The sequence below is a fragment of the Balaenoptera physalus genome (genome assembly GCF_965194825.1).
Source record: "Balaenoptera physalus genome assembly, chromosome: 14".
NCBI classification, from domain to species: Eukaryota; Metazoa; Chordata; class Mammalia; order Artiodactyla; family Balaenopteridae; genus Balaenoptera; species Balaenoptera physalus.
In genome coordinates this window covers 71,953,564-71,972,094 of record NC_138893.1, presented here as the reverse complement: position 1 = coordinate 71,972,094, position 18,531 = coordinate 71,953,564, and the positions used below count along the sequence as shown (strand labels likewise).

Sequence of the window (18,531 nt, the reverse complement as noted above, 5' to 3'; positions counted from 1 at the left end):
TCTCCCAGGTGGCCATTAAATTCCTCGGGAAACCCTGCCTTTCTGTCAACTGAAAGAAGGCAGCTGAGGTGGCTTAGATAAGGACATCACTGTTGGGTCAAGGAATTGGGAGCCTAGAGTGCTGCAGTGGTCACTCGGGTGACCCAGTGGATGGAAGGGTCTAGAAGTGGAAGAAGGCCTGTAAGGATGTCAAAGTCCTTTGTGAATGAGGGACATTGCAGTTATCTTCTTCTGTGTAGCAAATCACCCCAAACTCAGTCGCGTAAAACAAGAACTATTTTATTATTCTCCTGGGTTCTGTGACCAGAAATCAGAGAAGGCTGAGTGGCGATGGCTTGTCTGTGTTCTATGTGGGCATACGCAACTCTAAGTCAAAAGTGATTAAAAAGCCAAGACTGTGAATGCAAAACTTTTTAGAATACCTTAACGAATTTATTTCATTACCTTCATTTTTATATGCATAAAAGAAGAGTGATATATGATAAAATCCTTCTCTAATAAGCTTAGATATTTCAACATGTAAAATATAAATTGGAAGTGATCAAAAGCTTTTTTGGAGTGATATTTAAAATAATGGAATATTTAAAATAAATGGTGTTTTGGAATTGAGACAATTGGTGTACTTCTCCCAATAGTCTATTAGGTTTTCCTTGCTTCATATTCTTCATGACACTTGGTATTGTCCTCTTTTTATATATTTTCCTATCGATTCAGCATCTCTTTGTGGTCTTAATTTGCATTCTTCTCATTACTGATGGGATTGGTCTTCTGTTCTAGAGACTTAGGGTCCTTTCTGAAGGAGGAAACAGGTGTCAGGGCCTGTTCCAATTAATCCTTGAGGTTTATGTTCTTGGTGAGCTTGGAATGTGAACCTACATGTGGTCAGTAGGCTTTTACAGAGAATGTTCGTGTATAGGAACCCCATGTCCTGGTAATATGAGTTTTCATGTCTTCTCCTTCATTTATAATTTTATCAATTTGGTTTCTCTTTCTTTTACTCGCTTAGACTAACTAAACTATTGTCAATTCTGTTTATGTTCTCCAGAAAACTAACTCTTCATTTTGTTAAACTTTTATATTGTTTTCTTGTTTTCTATTTCATTTATTTCTGCTCCAATCTTTATTATTTTCTTCCTTCTACTAACTTTGTGCTTTTTCTAATATTTCCTTAAGTTGAAATATTTTTTTCCTTAAAATATGCCTTTACTTCTATAAATTTCCTCCTTAGAAATGTTTTTGTTGCATACTGCATGATCTGGTTTACATACTGTGTTTGCCTTTTCCATTTTCAAGATATTTGTTTGTTTTTAAAGAAGTCTTCTCTGGTCCACTGGTTGCTCAGGCATGCGTTGTTTAATTTTCATGTAATTTAGCATCTTCCAGCTTTCCTCACGATATTCATTCCTAGTTTCATACAGTTGTAGTTGGAGAAAATGCATGGCATGATGTCAGTCTTCTTAAATTTATCGAGACTTGCCTGTGGCCTAAAATATGATGTATCCTAGAAAATGGTCCATAGGTGCTTGAGAAAATTGTATATTCTGCTGCTGTTGTATGAAATGAAATGTGTATATCTTTTAGGTCTCTTTTGGTCTATACTTTTGTTCAAATCTGCTGCTTCCTTATCAATTCTCTATGTGGATGATCTTTCCATTGTTTAGAGTGGTTATTAAAGTCCTCACCTATTATTGTGTTATTTTTTTGCCTTTTGTTCTGTTAATAATTGCTTTATATACTTAGGTGCTCTGATATTGAGTGCATATATATATATGTGCAATTGCAATGTTTTCTTGATGGACTGTCCTTTTCTTTTATCGTTATATAATGACCTTCTTTGTCCCTGGAGCATTTTTAGCTCAAAGTCTATGTCGTCTGATGTAAGTATAGATATCAATGCTGTCTTCTGGTTACCATTTGCTTGAGTATCTTTTTGCATTCCATGACTGTTAGTCTTTGGGTATCTTTCAGGCTAAAGTAATTCTCTTGTGGGCAGCATATTTCTGGACCTTTTTTTTTTTTGGTCCATTCAGCTATTTTATGTGTTTCTATTGAATTTAATTTTTTTATGTTTAAAGTAATTATTGATATGTAAATACTTACAATTGCCATTTTGTTAATTTTTTCAACTGTTTTATAGGTCCATTTTTCCTAGCTTCTTATCTTGCTGTCTTTGGTTAATTGATGACTTTTTGTAGCGGGTATGCTTAGATTCCTTTTATCATCTTTTTTATATCTACCAGAGGTTTTTTCTTTGTGGTTATCATGAAGCATACCTAAAATATATTTATAACATCCTATTCTAAGCTGATAACAACATTGATAGCATACATAAATTTTCCCTTTATTTCTCCATCCTTCACATGTTAGATTATCAATATGACAATTTATATATTTTTATGTTTTGTATGCAATAAGATATTATTGTAGTTATGGTTGTTTAATACATTTTAACCTCTTAACTAGTGTTATAAGTGAATTACACAGCAAAATTACAGTATTACAGGGTCTGATTTTGACAATGTGTGTCATTAGCGGTGAGTTTTAAAAACTTCTTATGTTTTCACAATGCTAATTATTATGCATTTATTTCTGCTTGATGAAATTCCTGCAGCAATTCTTGTACAGCAGGTCTTCTGGTGATGAACTCTTTCAGTTTTGTTTGTTTTGATGTATTTACAATCTCTGTCTTCATTTCTGAAGAACAGATTTGCTGGGTACAATATTCTTCTTTGACAGGATTTTTTTTTCTTTCTATACTTGAATACATCACCCCTCTCTCTCCTGGACTACAAAGTTTGTATTGGGAAGTCCCTCTAAATTCTTATGGTGGTGACTTACATGTGGTGACTCATTTTTCTCTTGTTGCTTTCAAAATTCCCTGTGTCTTTGACCATAGACAATTTACTTACAGTGTGATTTCCCGTAGCCATTGCAGACTCAGCTTATTTGGGATTCTTTGTGCTTCATGAATTTGGATGTACATCTCTCATTCCATGTTTGGTAAGTGTTCAACTCTTTTGTTTCAAACATACGGTCTTTTTCTCTTCCTCTTCTCATATGGGACTCCCATAATTCTCTATTCCTTCTGTTTGTAATGTCCCAGAGTGTTTCTTCACTCTTAAATTAATTTTTCTTTTCACTCCTGTGGCAGGATAACTTCAAATGACCTATCTTTTAGTTCACTGATTCTTTCTTCTGCTTGCTTGAGTTTGTTGTTGAATCTCTTTATTATATTCTTCAGTACAGTCATTGTATTCTTCAGCTCTAGTTGCCAGTTGTTCTTTTGATGGTTTCTATTACTGTGTTGAACATCTCATTTTGTTGATACATTTTTTTCCTGAATTTCATGAAGTTGTGTGTCTATGTGTATTTCTTGTATTTCACTAAACTATTTTAAGAGGATTATTTTGAATTCTCTCTACAAGAGTCCATAGATCTCTATTTCTTTAGAGAGTTTATTCATTTCTTTTCATCATCTCATGTTTCCTTGATTCTTCATGGTCCCTTATTTGTTGCATTGGTATGTGCACTGGTATTTGAGTAAGCAGTCTCTTCTTCCCTTCTTGGACTCTGTGGTCCATGGTGTTGCTTCACCTTCACATATATATTCTGTGATTTTCACAGTGAATTCTTGCCTGTTGATAGTCCTCTAGCATGTAAGTGTGGAAGGAAACCTGATCATGTCTTCAAAGTATTCTTTAGGAGGCATCTGAAAAATTGGGAGGTCTGTCTCTGGCATCAGAGGAGCTGATGGGAAATTGGGACCCTGCAATTACTTTTATATTATGAGAAACATTAAGGTACAGGAAGGGAACTTACATTTCTGAAGGAGGTAGTAGGTTCAAGGACCTTTTTTTCACAGTGTCTTGGAGATTACATGGGTGGTGGCCTTGGATGTTAACCTACATGTGGTCAGCAGTTTACAGAGAATTCTCAAGTGTGGCAAGCCCACGTCCTGGTATCCAGAGCTGAAAGGCCCAGTCATGATTTCTTCTAACACCTTGGTCCTCACCGCACAGTTCTTGATGTCTCTGAGCTCATCATCCTCTCCCTCCCTGGGGCAGAGGGAGAAGACATTAACTACTGGGCCCCTGAGTCTTTACAAGTGACCTGGCCCTGTTCTGAGCATACTGTAGCAGTTACTATCACCCTCATGGCACCCTGTAGAGGAGACACCATTATCCATCTTTTCAGTGAGAAATTGAAGCACAGGGAGATTAAGTAACTTGCCCAGGAGATTAAGTAACAGCAAGTGAGTAACGGACACCAGACTGTATTCATACATCAAAGATATTGTGGGCTTTTTGGAAAGAGCATATTTTGGCTAAAACCCCACGTATCTCAACCCATGGTGACAGATGAAGACCTGTCTGTGGGGAATGAGACTCATCATGTCTACATCCACAGGACACCAGGGTGCTTTGTCCTGGCGGAGCAGTATAGCTGCATCTCATACAGTGGAGCAGTGCTCACCAGGTAACAAACTCTCTTGCTAATCAACAACAAATCCCAACTCCTTTTGACTGTAAACCAAAACACAATATATGTGTCCAATTCAGTACAAAAGGGGCTCTTAACAATTTTGTGTTTTTGGTGCTTTAGATGTTGGTCTATGGGGGTGGGAGTGACAAAGTACTTCTGCAGAGCTTCCGGGCAGTAGGAGGGATCAGTGGCAGCATCCTGGAGAGTGACTGAGAGTGTATGGGTGGGAGATGTTGACCATGTGAACAGCAGCTACTGAGGGGGAAGCACTCCTGGCTGGGTTGAAGGCAGATCTTTGGGCCGCAGGACATTTGTGTGCAGTGGGGATTCATTAAGGTGAAGTTGGTGCACCTCCCCTGTGTGAAGAAGAGTAGAGAGAGAAGGTCACTGAGAAGCCATTGGAATTGGGAGCAGAAGGCTGTGGTTTCCTTGGCTCAAGGGGAGCAGGCTCAGGACCTGTCAGGATCCCCAGGGTGAGCCTTTGTTGATGCCCTTCCTCTCCCTGGGTGCTGGCCTCCAGCCTGCGCTCCTAATTCTAGACTCTGTTCAGATATTGGACATCTGCCCTCCCTTCCCTATGGAGCCCCGTTGTTTTGACTCTGGACTCCCTTTGCTCTGGTATTGAACTTGCCTGCTCCCCTCTGCACTGGGAGCCCGGTTAGCAAGGACAAGGGCTGATTGCCACTGTAGCCCCAGCATTGCCCAGGCTCTCTTGGTGAGTATGTGCCGAAGGGATGAGTTCTCACTACAACCCTCAGGCTGGGGTTGAGTCCACAGTGCAAGGGCAGGTGACGGTGCCCTCAGACGGGTGATGGGCTCTGGAGGCAGCAGCACATACAGACCCCTTGGTTTGGGTAGAGATTGATGCAGACCCTTTGGGACACGATAATCTGTCTGCAGCACCACAGGGAGGGTGGTGACCACACTGACCAGCTGACAGCATCTCTAGGCAGCCCTGGACTGGATTTGTCAATGGGACTCCAGGACCTCTGGACTTTGGGTTATTCGGACTCACCTGGACACTTTCTTAGCCTCACCGAAAATTGACCTAGCATTCTTCATAACTGCATTATTCAGTGGCATTTTATTATTTTATCCCTGTTTTTGTTAAAAAAAAAAGGGTAAGGCTTGGAGCGTTTCAGAAACTAGACTAACTTCGCAGATTTGGTAACAGGTTGAAGTCAGTACTTTCCTACGATCACTCCAGAAAATGCCAAAGGGACCTTTCCCCATCCCTGCGCAGTGCCCCGCAAAGCAGATTTCTGTGCCTTATATTGTCAGATCCAAAATGCCTCCTTGTGTCACAGAAATGACCTAAAGCCTCTACACAGGAGCACGTGTAACTAGAAGTGCCCATTCATTCATTCATTCATTCATCATCAGAGGGCTCGATGTGTGTGGACCACATGCAGGGGAACAACTGGATTTGGTGCCCTTGCAACACTCTGACCTGCAGGGCTGGTGTGCCTCTGTCCCCCACACCCTATGGGGTGACACTGGGTATCCTGTGAATATCTTGACCATTGGATTGATGAGGGCAGCACTTGATTTCCAGCCTTTCAATTCACCAAGCCCTACAGCCCCAGGGCATACGCACTGGCTGTTTCCTCCGTTTGGAAGGACTTCTCTGGATTTATTTTTATCAATTATTTCTCAGCTTAACTGTCACTCTCTCACAGATTCTGATCTGGCCAAAGAGGCACTCACTGAGATATTCATGACTTTCAAGTCTCTAGAGAGCTGTCTATAGAGACAGGTGGAGAATGGGGCTTCTGTGCAAGCAAGGCTTGGACTCAGAGCTCGATTCATACCCAGAGCCGCGAGCCCAGCTGTGGAAGGAGCCCCGACACCACTGTCACCAGACGATGTCTCTGCTGGGTGTGAGCATGCCTCAGGTGTGTCATCCGCAGTGTCCAGAGACTTTCAGGCCTATCCAGAGCTTCTAAATGCCCACCTGTCCAGCCACCAAGAGCCAGTGTTTTCCTGATTCAGTGAATGTGGTCAGTACAGACCTCACTACAGATCTTGGGACTGCAACATCCTCCAGGCCCCTGGCCCGGTCTGTACAAAAGGTCTCATAATGGGGACACCCAGGAATATGATGCCCAGGCAGGTGCTTCCCAAGAGAACCAGGAGCAAGGCCCTCCTCGGATCCGGAGGCCTGAGAAGGGCAGCTCTCTGATGGTTTGGGGGTAACCATCATGAGACCATGAGTGCTGAACTGAAAGGGGAGCAGAGCAGTGAGAAGGGTGGAGCCAGGCTCAGAATTAAAGTTCTGCTCTGCTGCTCCCATCCTTTGTGAGCTGGGACAAGTCACTCAGCCTCTCTGTGGGTCAGACCCGCCTCCATAAAGCTGGGATCTACCAGTACAGTAGTATCTACCTGTACATTTACTGGGAGGATTAAAGCAGTGAAAACATGGAAAGTTCTTGAGCAACTGACCCACAGGAAGGATGCAATAAAATTATCTCTCATTATTATTATTAAATAACAAGGATGACAAGTGGAGAAATTGGGCTTCTCCACATTGTCACAGGCACTGACACAAGGAGGGCATCTTTACTACCTGGTAAAAACCAGTCAGTGTCGACCAGACAACATTGGGGAGGGGGTGTCACTATGTCCTCCACCACTCCTGCAGCTGAGTGACCAGCCTGGGAGGATCTCATGGATGGGGTGCAGCCAGCAGTCCCACAGGGTTGGGTGGGCAGTAGGAAGGGACGATGGACGGGAGTCCCATAGGCCTCTCCAGCCCTTTTCGCTTAAGATTGGAATTGCTGGGCATTGCTCTGGAGAAGAAAGGTCCTGACATCCTTGAGACGAGGACGCAGGGGAAATGCACGGGCGCCATGTTGAGAATCGTCTGGAGGCTCATGAGCTCCAGGTCTCCACGCCTTGGGCGTTCCTCTCGGCAGATGCCTGGAGAGGGCTCTCTGACCCACAGTCCCGGGGGCAACTGTCAAGGGCAAAAGCAAGACCCCAGCCCACGGGGAGCATCCCTGTGCCCTGCTTACCGTGTCCCTGGGCGGACACCACATCAATGGCACCTGGCTGCAGTGCTGGACAAAGTCATAAAAAGTATCCAGTTTTCCCTGAAAAGCAGATGTGGTTGTGAGGAAGCTACAGGCACAGACGCTGCCTCCAGATGGGTGGTGTCCCCTCTGTCTCCCATGGCTCCCCAGGGCTGTGTCCCCACACACTGGCTGAGACAGCACTGCAGCCACCACCTGGGGCAGGGGGCTTAAGAACCTTCTGTTTGTTGGGAGCTCATCACTGTGGGTCACAGATTGTTTTGGATTCTGGAACAAATCAGTACTTTTGGTGTAGGAGGAGAAGTCGGGGCTACTTTTCAAAACAGTATGAAAGTTTGGAGGAGGTATGCAGTAGCCAAGGAGAGGTCCTCAAGGATAAAGGTGAGGGGGGCATGGGGACTGGGCAGGAGCTTGAAGAAGAGGGAAGAGGGCCTGACTTTGCGGGGCTCAGAGGGAGAAGGCAGGGAAGAGACCCAGTCCTTGCTCAGGGGGAAGGGTCCTGAAACGGGGCGGGGAGAGAGAGATGAGGAAACCAAAGAACAGGTGAAAACGTGGACATGGTGTGGGCGGAAGGTGGGGCCGGGCCTGCAGCAGGAACAAGCCCCTGGCAGGTGCTTCCTCCCTCTCTGGAAGGTGAGCTCTGGCTTCTCCGTGCCCTCACACTGACTGTCAGGGGAGATGCGGGGCCGGCCCTCCGGCTGCCACTTGAAGCTCCCAGGAGTACTAATGGATCCCACAGCGACAGAGGCAGGACTAAGGGGAGGAGGGCAAAGCTGAACCCAGAGATGGTGGGGTCTTTCTTCGTCACACCTGCCACCTGCGGCCCTCTTCGTCCCTGTCATCTCTCAGCCCCCTGCCAGCTGTGGTCTCAGTCACCTGGGGGAGGGGAGTGTCCTCAGGCCCCCTCCTCCATGTGGCCCTTGTCTTCCCATCTCAGGGGCCTCAAGGACAATGCAGTGAGCTCTCTCCGTCCCTCACTGAGCACACAGGAGCCATAGGCACTCCCGGGTAGTTTAATGCTGTTAAGATCTTGGCTCAAAAGTTTCTTTTCTTTTTCATTTTTTTTTTTCCCATGACCGGTGTGTGGCTGTTTGTCATTGTATGTTTTCACTCATCCAGTTACTGGCCAGTGAAACCAGGACATTGCCAGAGCTGATGACAACCTCTGTGAGAATCAGGAATCGGCCGGTTGTGAGGCAGCCCCCAACATCCAGAAATCTGGGCCCATCCCACGGGGAGGTCCCAGGTGCTGGGACTGCCTGGAGGCAGCGGGCACCTGAGCCTCCAGCTCTTTGTCCACCCCTGGGCCACTAGGGTCAGGAGGGCCTCTGGTTTTTCTCTGTCACCGAGGGGTGGGAGACCAGAGCCCATAAAGCTCATCTCCATCCAAGCCAGGTGTTTTAGGCCCAAGTCTGTGTGCATTGAACTGGCTCCCCCTCCTCCAAACCCCCAGCCTTGAGGGGCTCATCCCTCCCTTCCTAAGGGTCCTTGTCACCTCCATCTGTTTTATCCTGTCTTCTTGGCACCCACAGCAGGAGACAATCACCCTGGTCTGTACAGGGCATGGCTTCTAGAAAGAGAAAAAATTTGCAGGCTTTCTTGTCTGGCAGCTCCTGGGTGCAGACACATGACATCTGTTGCCTGGGCTCCTGTCAAGTACTGGCCAGTCAGCAAATGTTTGTTGGAGAATGAAGGACAAATGAGCAGGACCCGGCACTGTAAGAGAGTGGCCTCCATGTGAAAACACACCAACTCCTTTTGGTTTATAAAGATGGCTCTTCTCCAAACATCAACAAACTCTACCCTGTCCCCTTGGTTCCTGGTGGCCACCCTTGCAGGAGAAGCTGGGCGTGAGGCTGTGCCATGTGATGGAGGCTGGCAGGGGTGCAGGCATTAGCAGGAGACAGGGCTGTATTCACCTGACTCTGGCAGATCCCGCCTCCCCCGGCCACACTGCAGCCAGTGTAGACGTCAGCCCGGGCAGTGACCCTGTTTCCCACCAGATCTCAGGCCCAGGTCCGCCTGCCTCGGGACGCGGCACCCCTGCTCTAACTACTTCTTATGGGCCCTGGGTTGGGCCCCTACCCCGGGTCAGCCCCAGCCTCCTCACCTGACCCTTGGTCCCTGTGCTCACCTGCGCTGTGCCCCAACAGCTCAAAGTCAGGTTAGGACTCCCTCCACCCTCCTCAGCCCCCAGTCCCTAAAGGCCAACCCTGCCAAGACCCTCATCCTGACATGAGACAGGGATGAAGACCAAGGAAATGGATCCCAGCATACATCAGAGCCCGGGGAGGGGGACCAGGTCCCTGAAACCTGAGGATCCTTTTCCAAATGCTCGTGCGAGTCCTGGGAAGGATCAGTCTACAAAGAGTGTTTTTGGAATTGAGAAAAAGCCCATTTATACCAGGAGGGATCATAGCTGTTCCTGAAATAGGCTACCCCATGTTGCTGATTCAGTGATAAAGGCCCTGGTTCAGGCTGTCTTCGGAGGTGGGGAACCGTGTTGTCTGGGTAACATTCTGTGAGTCTCAGGTCCTCTCTGGGGTCCCTCCCTGCTCTCTGTCACCCTCTTCTATCTGCCACCTCTCTCTGCCCAGGTAGGTGGGAGCTGGAGGGGCAGGGGAGGGCATCTCCCCATACATGTCAGAGGGCCTCTCTGTGCAGGTCAGTGTGTGCATCAAGTATGCTGACAACATCACAACGAAACACACCACTTACTTTTTCTGGTTTCTGGGCTGGTGGTGGCTCCTTGACGATCTAGGATGTTAAAGAGACATAAACACAGGCTGGAAGGGGCATGGAGGGCTCTGGCTCAGCTATGCAGACAGGAGGGGACCTTGCTCGGCAGCAGTAAGGGATCAAACCTGGGCTTTGGGGTGTCAACCTAGGTGCCCACAGCCTGAGTGTGTGTGGCCAACAGGCTCCACCTCCCTGAGCCTCAGGCTCCTCGGTCATCAAAGGGGAATCGGTACCTCCGTGGAGGGTCAAGGGGGAGACAGGCAGACTAAGGCCCCTGGTCCCTGGTAGAGTTTTCAGCAGCAGCCCTGACATCATATGAAGACAAGAGAACACTCCCCACACCCCTCCTCCTCTCCCCTTCCCTCCCTCCCCCTGCAGCCCTCCCTGCCTCCCAGCCTCAGGGATGACAGGCCACCTCCCTCTCCCCCACCCCGCTTTCTCTCCTCACTTCTCGCCCTTTGCAGAAATCTGACCTGCTGGCTTCTATGCTGCTTTGCTTGTCCTTTCTCACTCTGCTTCTTCCTCTTCTTCACCCAGCTCTGGCCTGTGTCCTTGCAAACCCAGCCGGCCAGCGCCTCTGCCTTCCCTCCCACCCGGGGCCAGTCTCTGTCCTTTATCATTATCAGGACACCTGCCACACCCTCTGAAGGTGACATTTACCCTCAATGCTCCCCAGCTACCAATACCAGACCAGACACCAGATGGTGAGCTCCTGTGCGCAAGGGTGGCGGCTGCTTCATTTCTGCCCCTCTGTGCCCAGCACGGGGCCCTGCACATCCTGGTGACTTAGTGGTGACTGATGACGCAATGACGGAAGGCACCAGAGATGGACAGGGATCCATGCTGCTTTCAAAGGCGCAGCTGCCCCCGGGGTTCGCATCCTCCCGGCCAGCATCCTTCTCCCTTTGGGCCATCAGTGCCCTTGCAGACCCCTCTTTGTCCCCCAACAGCGGAGATTCCTGGGGCCTTGGTCTACCTGAGTCCTTCAGAAGTCTGACTGCTGTGGGGCAGCCCTGGTCTCAGGAGGTCTGGGGTCCTTTTGCCCCAGGGGCCAGGACAGCCCATAGGCCATCTCCCTGTGAAGGTGAAAGCACGAAGCAGGTGGCCCCCTAGAAGCCCAGGCTGTGTCTATGCCCGGGACGGGAGGACAGAGTCTGTGCCTTGTTTGCTGGTGTGAGGACCCCAGAGCTGACGGAACCTGACCACAGGCAGAATCATGGGGCAGGCATTGGCCTGGTCCCTCCGGGGTTGGTGAGGGCTGGATGCAGGCTGTGCGGGCAGGGTTCACTCACCCTCTTGCAGCAGCAGATGCAGACAAGCAGCAACGGTATCACGACCAGGGACGGGATGAGTGTAGGGTACAAGAGAGGATTGCTGGGAACTGGGCTCTGGGTGACAACCATGGGCACTGTGGTCTCCTCCTCTGTGACAACTGTAGTCACTGTGGTTGTGACAACAGTTGTCACGGTAGTTGTCATGGTGACAGTGGTAGGCACTGTGGTCTTCGTTGTCATCGTTGTTGTCGTCGTCCTTGTCGTCGTCCTACTGGTCCTGACAGTGGTAGGTGTTGGGGCCGTCGTCGTCCTTGTCGTCGTCCTACTGGTCCTGACAGTGGTAGGCGTTGGGGTCGTCGTCGTCCTCGTCGTCGTCCTACTGGTCCTGACAGTGGTAGGCACTGTGGTCACTGTGGTTGTAGTTGGGACAGCTGGGGGCTCCATAGTCTCATGCTGTACAGGGCACACATGCCAAAGTCTTGGGGTTGGCCTGGGTGATCTCTTCCCGTGAACCCAATATCCACTTCCCACACCAGACCTCACAATTCCCCTTCTCCTCAGGTTGCCTCATCCAGAGGGACCACAGTGGGGCGAGGAGATCATGGCTGGTACCAAGAGAGCCACTGTGGAGCCCTGGGCCACAGACCCCACCGCTGGCCCTGTTCTGAGACTCTCCCTAGAGCCCTGTCAAGGAAGCCCAGTCCTCCATGCAGTGACAACCCAGCCCTCACTGCCTGCCTTGGCTGAGAGCACAGGGGTTTTGTGAGGATCACAAAATGCTACGACACACAGATGGGTGAGGGAGGGGCTTCGGGGCCCCAGAGAGGTGTGGGTGCAAGAGCAGAGGCAGGACACCCTGCTCACCTCCCCGTTGCCTCCCTCCCCTACTTCCCCGCTCTGCAACCTTGGAGCCTGTGTCTGCACATCTGGAGTGAGGAAGTGAGCGAGCACTTGAGAGCATTAGAGAGAGGCTATAGAAAGCTCATGCACAGGCCAGGTCCACGTGGGGGATTAAGGAACGGGCTCTGTTCTCTTGTTGTTGTGCATAACCGAGGGCACGTGTGCTGCATCTGTGGACCCGCGCTGCCCAGCCCTTCCCTACGTCAAGCCTCTGCTTGAGAGAAGCAGGGGGGGAAGGGGGCAGAGAGAGCCTGTGCCCAGGAAACAGGGAGGCCGAAAGGAGAGGCCGAGTGGGGCTGAGGGTGACCCTGTGCTGGGCCCGGAGCCACGGGCGGCTCCCGAGTTCTCTTCTCAATGTGCCTGTGGACGGGGGCCGTCCGGTGGCGGGACTCCTGCTGGGAAACGTGGAGGTTAATCTCGGGTCCGGAGGTGGATGTGCAGGGACCAGCGGAGACAGACACACAGGGGACCGTCACGCTGCGGGAACCCTCAGCAGCTGGGACTGGACACAAGGGCTTTGGCATTAGGCACACGCGTCCCTCCTCCCAGGGAAACCTCACTCCAGGCTAACACGCTCTGTCCCCCATGGCGGGCTGCCCCAGGCTAAGGGGCCCGGATGCTGTGGAGCTGGGAAAAGAGGGCTCCTGGGAGCAGCACTTTGTTCGCAGCTTCCTCTCCCTGAGCTGAGCCCCGCCCTTCCCACCTGCCCTGCCAGCTTTCCAGCAACAGAGGGGAGAGTCCCCCTGCAGAGGTCAGAGCCAGTTAGCGGAGAGGGGCAACTGAGGAGCACGAGAAAGGAGGTGTGTCCGCAGGGAGGTTGATGACATCTGCAAAGTGACAGCCGTTGTTCCCCAAACAGGCGTGGGAGGCCAGGGCTGTGATGGTCATGAGAGGGTTCAGAGCTCTGCCCAGTGCTACACTAGCGCAGTGCAAACACACCCTGACTATGCACGACCACGGCTGCTCCCACTCTCCAGACCCCTGTGCCGGGGACGCCGATTTGGAGGGCCCAGGTGTCCCAGAGGCCCTGGTCCCTGTCCCCTAGTACACAGTGCCCCAGCCTCTCCCGCTCACCCCGGCTGGAATCCAGGATGGAGCCTTGAGCTCCCCACCGCAAGGCCCGGGCCAGGGGAGGTGGCAAGGTGGGTTCAGGGTGGGCTGAGCCTCAGCACTGTTTCTGGAGTCTGCTCAGAGCTCAAATTGGTCCCTTTCAAGTGCCTTCAGTGCCACTTGGTTCACAGAGAGAGCAGAGATTCTGCAAGACCTGGATAGCTGCCTGCAACCTCGGTGTTCTTGTAGAAGAATTTGCAATGAATTTTACCAACCTGATGAAGGGCTAAGGGCACCTGTCTGGCTGTGAGGTGCTGCCTGAGATGCCTGTCTCATAAGCTTCGTGCTCTGCCTTCCCCAGGGACTTTGCTCCCCTCACCTCATCTCCCCAGGACTTCTCTGCCTCCATCCACTGAGGGAGGCTCAGGCCTACCCTGTCATTCACACAGTCCTTGCCGGCAATTTTCAGGTCTTCGCCTACGAAGGTGACACCATTGTCCAGGCTGTAATCGATGAAGACCTCCCTAAAGCACAGAAAGGCAGAGGGTAACCACCAGATGGAATAGACACAGTTCTTGCGCTTGGCTCAGTCCATAGCACACAGCTCTCCTCATGGAAATGACTTTGAACATCAGCCATTCAGGGCTACCAGAGAGCAGACAGCAGGGGTAGGGGGCGTTCATCCCCAAGCACCATGAGATTGACCTCTGCAGTGAAGGCTGACCAGGCAGTGAGGAGCCCTGCATGGGGTCAGATGCCCTCAAGACCAGGAGCAAAGTGACCAGGGATGGCACCATCCCGACTCCTCTGTATGTACACGGTATGTTGGCTTCACTCGGAAAAGCTGCTTGGAGCAAAGGTACCAGCCCTGGGGCACACCATCTCCCACATCCTGCCCTCCTCAGCAGAGCCTGGGCCACCGCGGATCCCTGAGCACCTCGGGGGATTGTCAACCAGGGCAGGTGCGGAGGATGCCCTGAGCCCTCCCAGAGACAGACATGTGCTGCCCCAGCAGAGGTGGCTTCTGAAATTCTTGGCTCAAATGGCCCCCAAGCCTAATACTTACTGTCCAGCCTTGTCAAATGTATGTCCTGGGCAAATTAATTTTTCTTGATTCATAAAGGTGGGTTTTTTATCTAAAAGAAAACCACATGAGAAGAATGTCAGTAGACTTGTCCACCCATCCGCCCCTCCCCTTCTGCCTGCCCTTGGAAGCAGACCTGCCACTTTGGCAGAAGCAGCTTCTCTTCTCTGCCGCCTTCTGATGTGTACCATGTGTCAAGCGCTGTGCAGAGCTCTGGTATTTTGGTTTTTTAAACTTTATTTATTTAAGTACAGTTGATATACAATATTCCCTAAATTACAAGTGTACAATACTGTGATTCACACTTTTTAAAAGTTGTACTCCATTTATAGTTGTTATAAAAAGGCCCTGGTATTTAATGGGAACAAGGCAGGCAGAGGCCCTGCTCTCAAGGACCTGACATTTGCGGGACTGGAGAAGGAGACAGAGAATAAAGTAACAAACAATGAACAAAATAAGTGCCAGAGTGAAAAGTGCAGTGACATCAAAAAGCAAGGGATGGGATAGAGAAGGGAGTGCAAGGGACAGCTGCTTAGGAGCAGGTGACCTGTCCTGTCCTTTAGAGACTCAATTTCTCTTTAAGAGAAAGTGAAATATTTATACAGGACATGATGGGATGTCTGGGATTTGCTTCACAATAATCAACAGTGAGAGTATCAGCAAAACCAGATTGGCCAGGATTGATACTTGCTGAAAGCAGGGGAAGGCTGCTTCAAGGGCATTATACAAGTTTTGCTACTTTTGTATGTTATTGAAAATTCCTATTAAAGATAAGGTCTTTTTGAGGTGGTGTACCTGGAGCTGAAACCAGATGAGGGGAAAGGCAGGGAAAGGTCTGCAGAAGAGGGTCCAGGCTGTGGGCACCTGTTCCGAGGCCTGAGGCATAACTAGCTGAGCTTGTTGTGGGAAAGAGGTGAGTGAGGAGAGGGGGCGGGGCCTCGTGGGCCCTGGGAAGGGGTTTGGGCTTTATTCTAAGTTCAGTGAGCCTGTGACGTGGCTGGCCAGGTTCGGGTAAGTTTGGACACAGAGGTAGCAGGGCCTGCAGGTGGACTGGATGTGGGATGAGAGCAAAGAGGAGTCAAGGACGACGTGCAGGTGAGTGAGCAGAGCGCCTGGGTGGGTGGTGGTGCCATTTATGGACACAGGGAAGCCTGAGGGGAACAGGGCTTCTGTGTTCATGCTTGTTCTGTAACTTTGTGGGAGCTGGGAGGTGGCACTCCGGAGGCTCAGGCAGTCTGTAACTAGTAGCTGTGGAACCTTCTCTCTCCTGAGCCCTAAATCTTCTCACACCCTGACTGTGGCCACAGGTCAGGCCTGTTCCCCGCAGATGGTCCCCTTCCACGTGACCAGCTTTTGGCTATAACTCAGTTCTCAGATTAGCTACGAACTTCTGAACTGTGTTCCCCTTCATTGGTGCTGATATAGAAACTACTCACCAGTTATGTTTAGGGGGAAGGATTTGTGTCTGAGGGGTAGGGTGATTGGGATTAGTGTGAAAAAATCACAAAGAAATGTGGTGTAATCTCCATAGTATTCACAGAGCAGGGAGAGTGAAGTGATGGCAGACACCTCGCATACGGAGGGACAAGGAAGGCATGGTTGGCTGCAGAGGAGCTTCTTTTTTTTCTTTTAATTGAAGTATAGTTTTTTTTTTTAATAATATTATACTAGTTTCAGGGGTATAGCATAGTGATTTAAAATTTTTAATAGATTATACTGCATTTAAAGTTATTACAAAATATTGGCTATATTCCTTGTGCTGTACAATATAAACTGTAGCTTATTTATTTTATGCATAGCAGTTTTTACCTCTTAATTCCCTACCCCTGGATCTTGCTCCTCCCTGCTTCCCTCTTCCCGCTGGCAAACACTGGTTTGTTCTCTACATCTATGAGTCTGTTTCTGTTTTGTGATATTCAATCATTTGTTTTATTTTTTAGATTCCATGTGTAAGTGATAACGCAACAGTATTTTCTTTCTCTGTCTGACTTATTTCACTTAGCATAAATACCCTGTAAGTCCATCCATGTTGTTGCAAATTATAGAATTTCATTCTTTTTTATGGCTGAGTAATATTTACCACATCTTTTTTATCTATTCATCTGTGATGGACACTTATGTTGCTTCCGTATCTTGTCTATTATAAATAATGCTGCTGTGAATGTTGGGGTTCATGTATCTTTTCGAATTAGTGTTTTTTTTTCCTTCAGATATATATCCAATAGTGGAATTGCTGGATCATATGGTAATTCTATTTTTACATTTTTGAGGAATCTCCCTACTGTTTTCTCTAGTGGCTGCACCAATTTGTTGATGCAGTACATTCCCACCAACAGTATACTGGGGTTCCCTTTTCTCCGCATCCTGGCCAACATTTGATAAGAGCCATTTTGACGAGTGTGAGATGATATCTTCCTGTGGTTTTGACTTACATGATTAGTGATGTTGAGCATCTTTTTATGTACCTGTTGGCTATCTGTATATCTTCTATGGAAAAATGTCTATTCAGGTCTTCTGCCCATGTTTTAACCGGTTTTTTTTTTTTGATACTGAAGTGTTTGAGCTATTTATATATTTTGGATATTGACTCTTCAGTCATATCATTTGCAAATATTTTCTCCTATTCAGTAGGTTGTCTTTTCATTTTGTCAATAGTTTCTTTTGGTGTGCAAAAGGTTATAAGTTTAATTTGGTCCCATTTGTTTATCTTTGATTTTGTTTCCTTTGCCTTAGGCGACAGTTCCAAAAAGGTATTGCTACAATTTGTGTCAAAGAATATTCTGCCTATGTTTTCTTCTAGGAGTTGTATGGTTTCAGGTCTTATATTTACATCTTCAGTGCATTTTTTTAATTGGAGTATAGTTGCTTTACAATGTTGTGTTAGTTTCTGCTGTATAGCAAAGTGAATCAGCTATTTGTATACATACATCTGCCCTTTTTTGTATTTCCTTCCCATTTAGGTCACCATAGAGCACTGAGTAAAATTCCCTGTGCTATACAGTCAGTTCTCATTAGTTATCTATTTTATACATAGTAGTGTATATATGTCAATCCCAGTCTCCCAATCCATCCCATCCTGCCCCTTCACCCCTTGGTACCCATATGTTTGTTCTCTACATCTGTGTCTCTATTTCTGCTTTGCAAATAAGTTCGTCTACACCATTATTCTAGATTCCACATATATGTGTTAATATACAATATTTGGATTTGTCTTTCTGACTTACTTCACTCTGTATGACAGTCTCTACGTCCATCCACGTCTCTGCAAATGGCACAATATTTTTCCCTTTTATGGCTGAGTAATATTCCATTGTTTATATGTACCGCATCTTCTTTATCCATTCCTCTGTTGATGGACATTTAGGTTGCTTCCTTCTCCTGTCTATTGTAAATAGTGCTGCAATGAACCTTGGGGTGCATGTATTTTTTGACTTATGGTTTTCTCCAGGTATATGCCCAGGAGTGGAATTGCTAGGTCATATGGTAGTTTTAGTTTTTTAAGGAACCTCCATACTGTTCTCTATAGTGGCTGTATCAATTTACATTCCCACCAACAGTGTAAGAGGGTTCTCTTTTCTCTACACCCTCTCCAGTATCTATTGTTTTAATGCAATTTTAGATTTTTTGGTATATGGTGTGAGGAAATGTTCTAATCTCATTCTTTTATGTGCAGGGTGTCCAATTTTCCCAGCACCACATATTGAAGGGACTGACTTTTCTCTATTGTATATTTTTGCCTTCTTTGTCATAGATTAATTGACCATATGTGCATGAGTTTATTTCTGGTATCTCTCTACTCTTCCATTGATCTATGTGTCAATTTTTGTGTCATTACTCTGCTGTTTTGATTACTGTAGCTTTGTGGTATTTTCTGAACACAAGGAACACAATACCTCTAGTTTCGTTCTTTTTTCTCAAGAGTGCATTGACTATTAGGGTTTTTTTGTAGTTACATACAAATTTTAGGATT

The 18,531-nt window shown here is 48.0% G+C and overlaps 1 protein-coding gene across 9 annotated transcripts in view; it reads right to left on the bottom strand.

The window, feature by feature from the left end:
- Window positions 1-18,531, bottom strand: part of LOC309642474 (anthrax toxin receptor-like) — a 37,746-nt gene that overhangs the window by 7,384 nt on the left and 11,831 nt on the right. For 5 of the 9 annotated variants that reach the window (XM_082424059.1, XM_082424065.1, XM_082424064.1 and 2 more), the window contains 7 exons: window positions 14,544-14,613; window positions 13,857-14,001; window positions 11,546-11,980; window positions 10,233-10,271; window positions 9,010-9,084; window positions 7,497-7,574; window positions 4,258-4,838 (listed from right to left, as the gene is read on the bottom strand). In XM_082424059.1, coding sequence (XP_082280185.1) covers window positions 4,611-4,838; window positions 7,497-7,574; window positions 9,010-9,084; window positions 10,233-10,271; window positions 11,546-11,980; window positions 13,857-14,001; window positions 14,544-14,613 — 1,070 coding nt within the window. In that variant the 3' untranslated portion in view covers window positions 4,258-4,610. Of the gene's footprint in view, window positions 1-4,257; window positions 4,839-7,496; window positions 7,575-9,009; window positions 9,231-10,232; window positions 10,272-11,545; window positions 11,981-13,856; window positions 14,002-14,543; window positions 14,614-18,531 lie in introns of those variants that run through there. The other 4 variants (XM_082424062.1, XM_082424066.1, XM_082424061.1 and 1 more) reach the window with 4 other exon arrangements.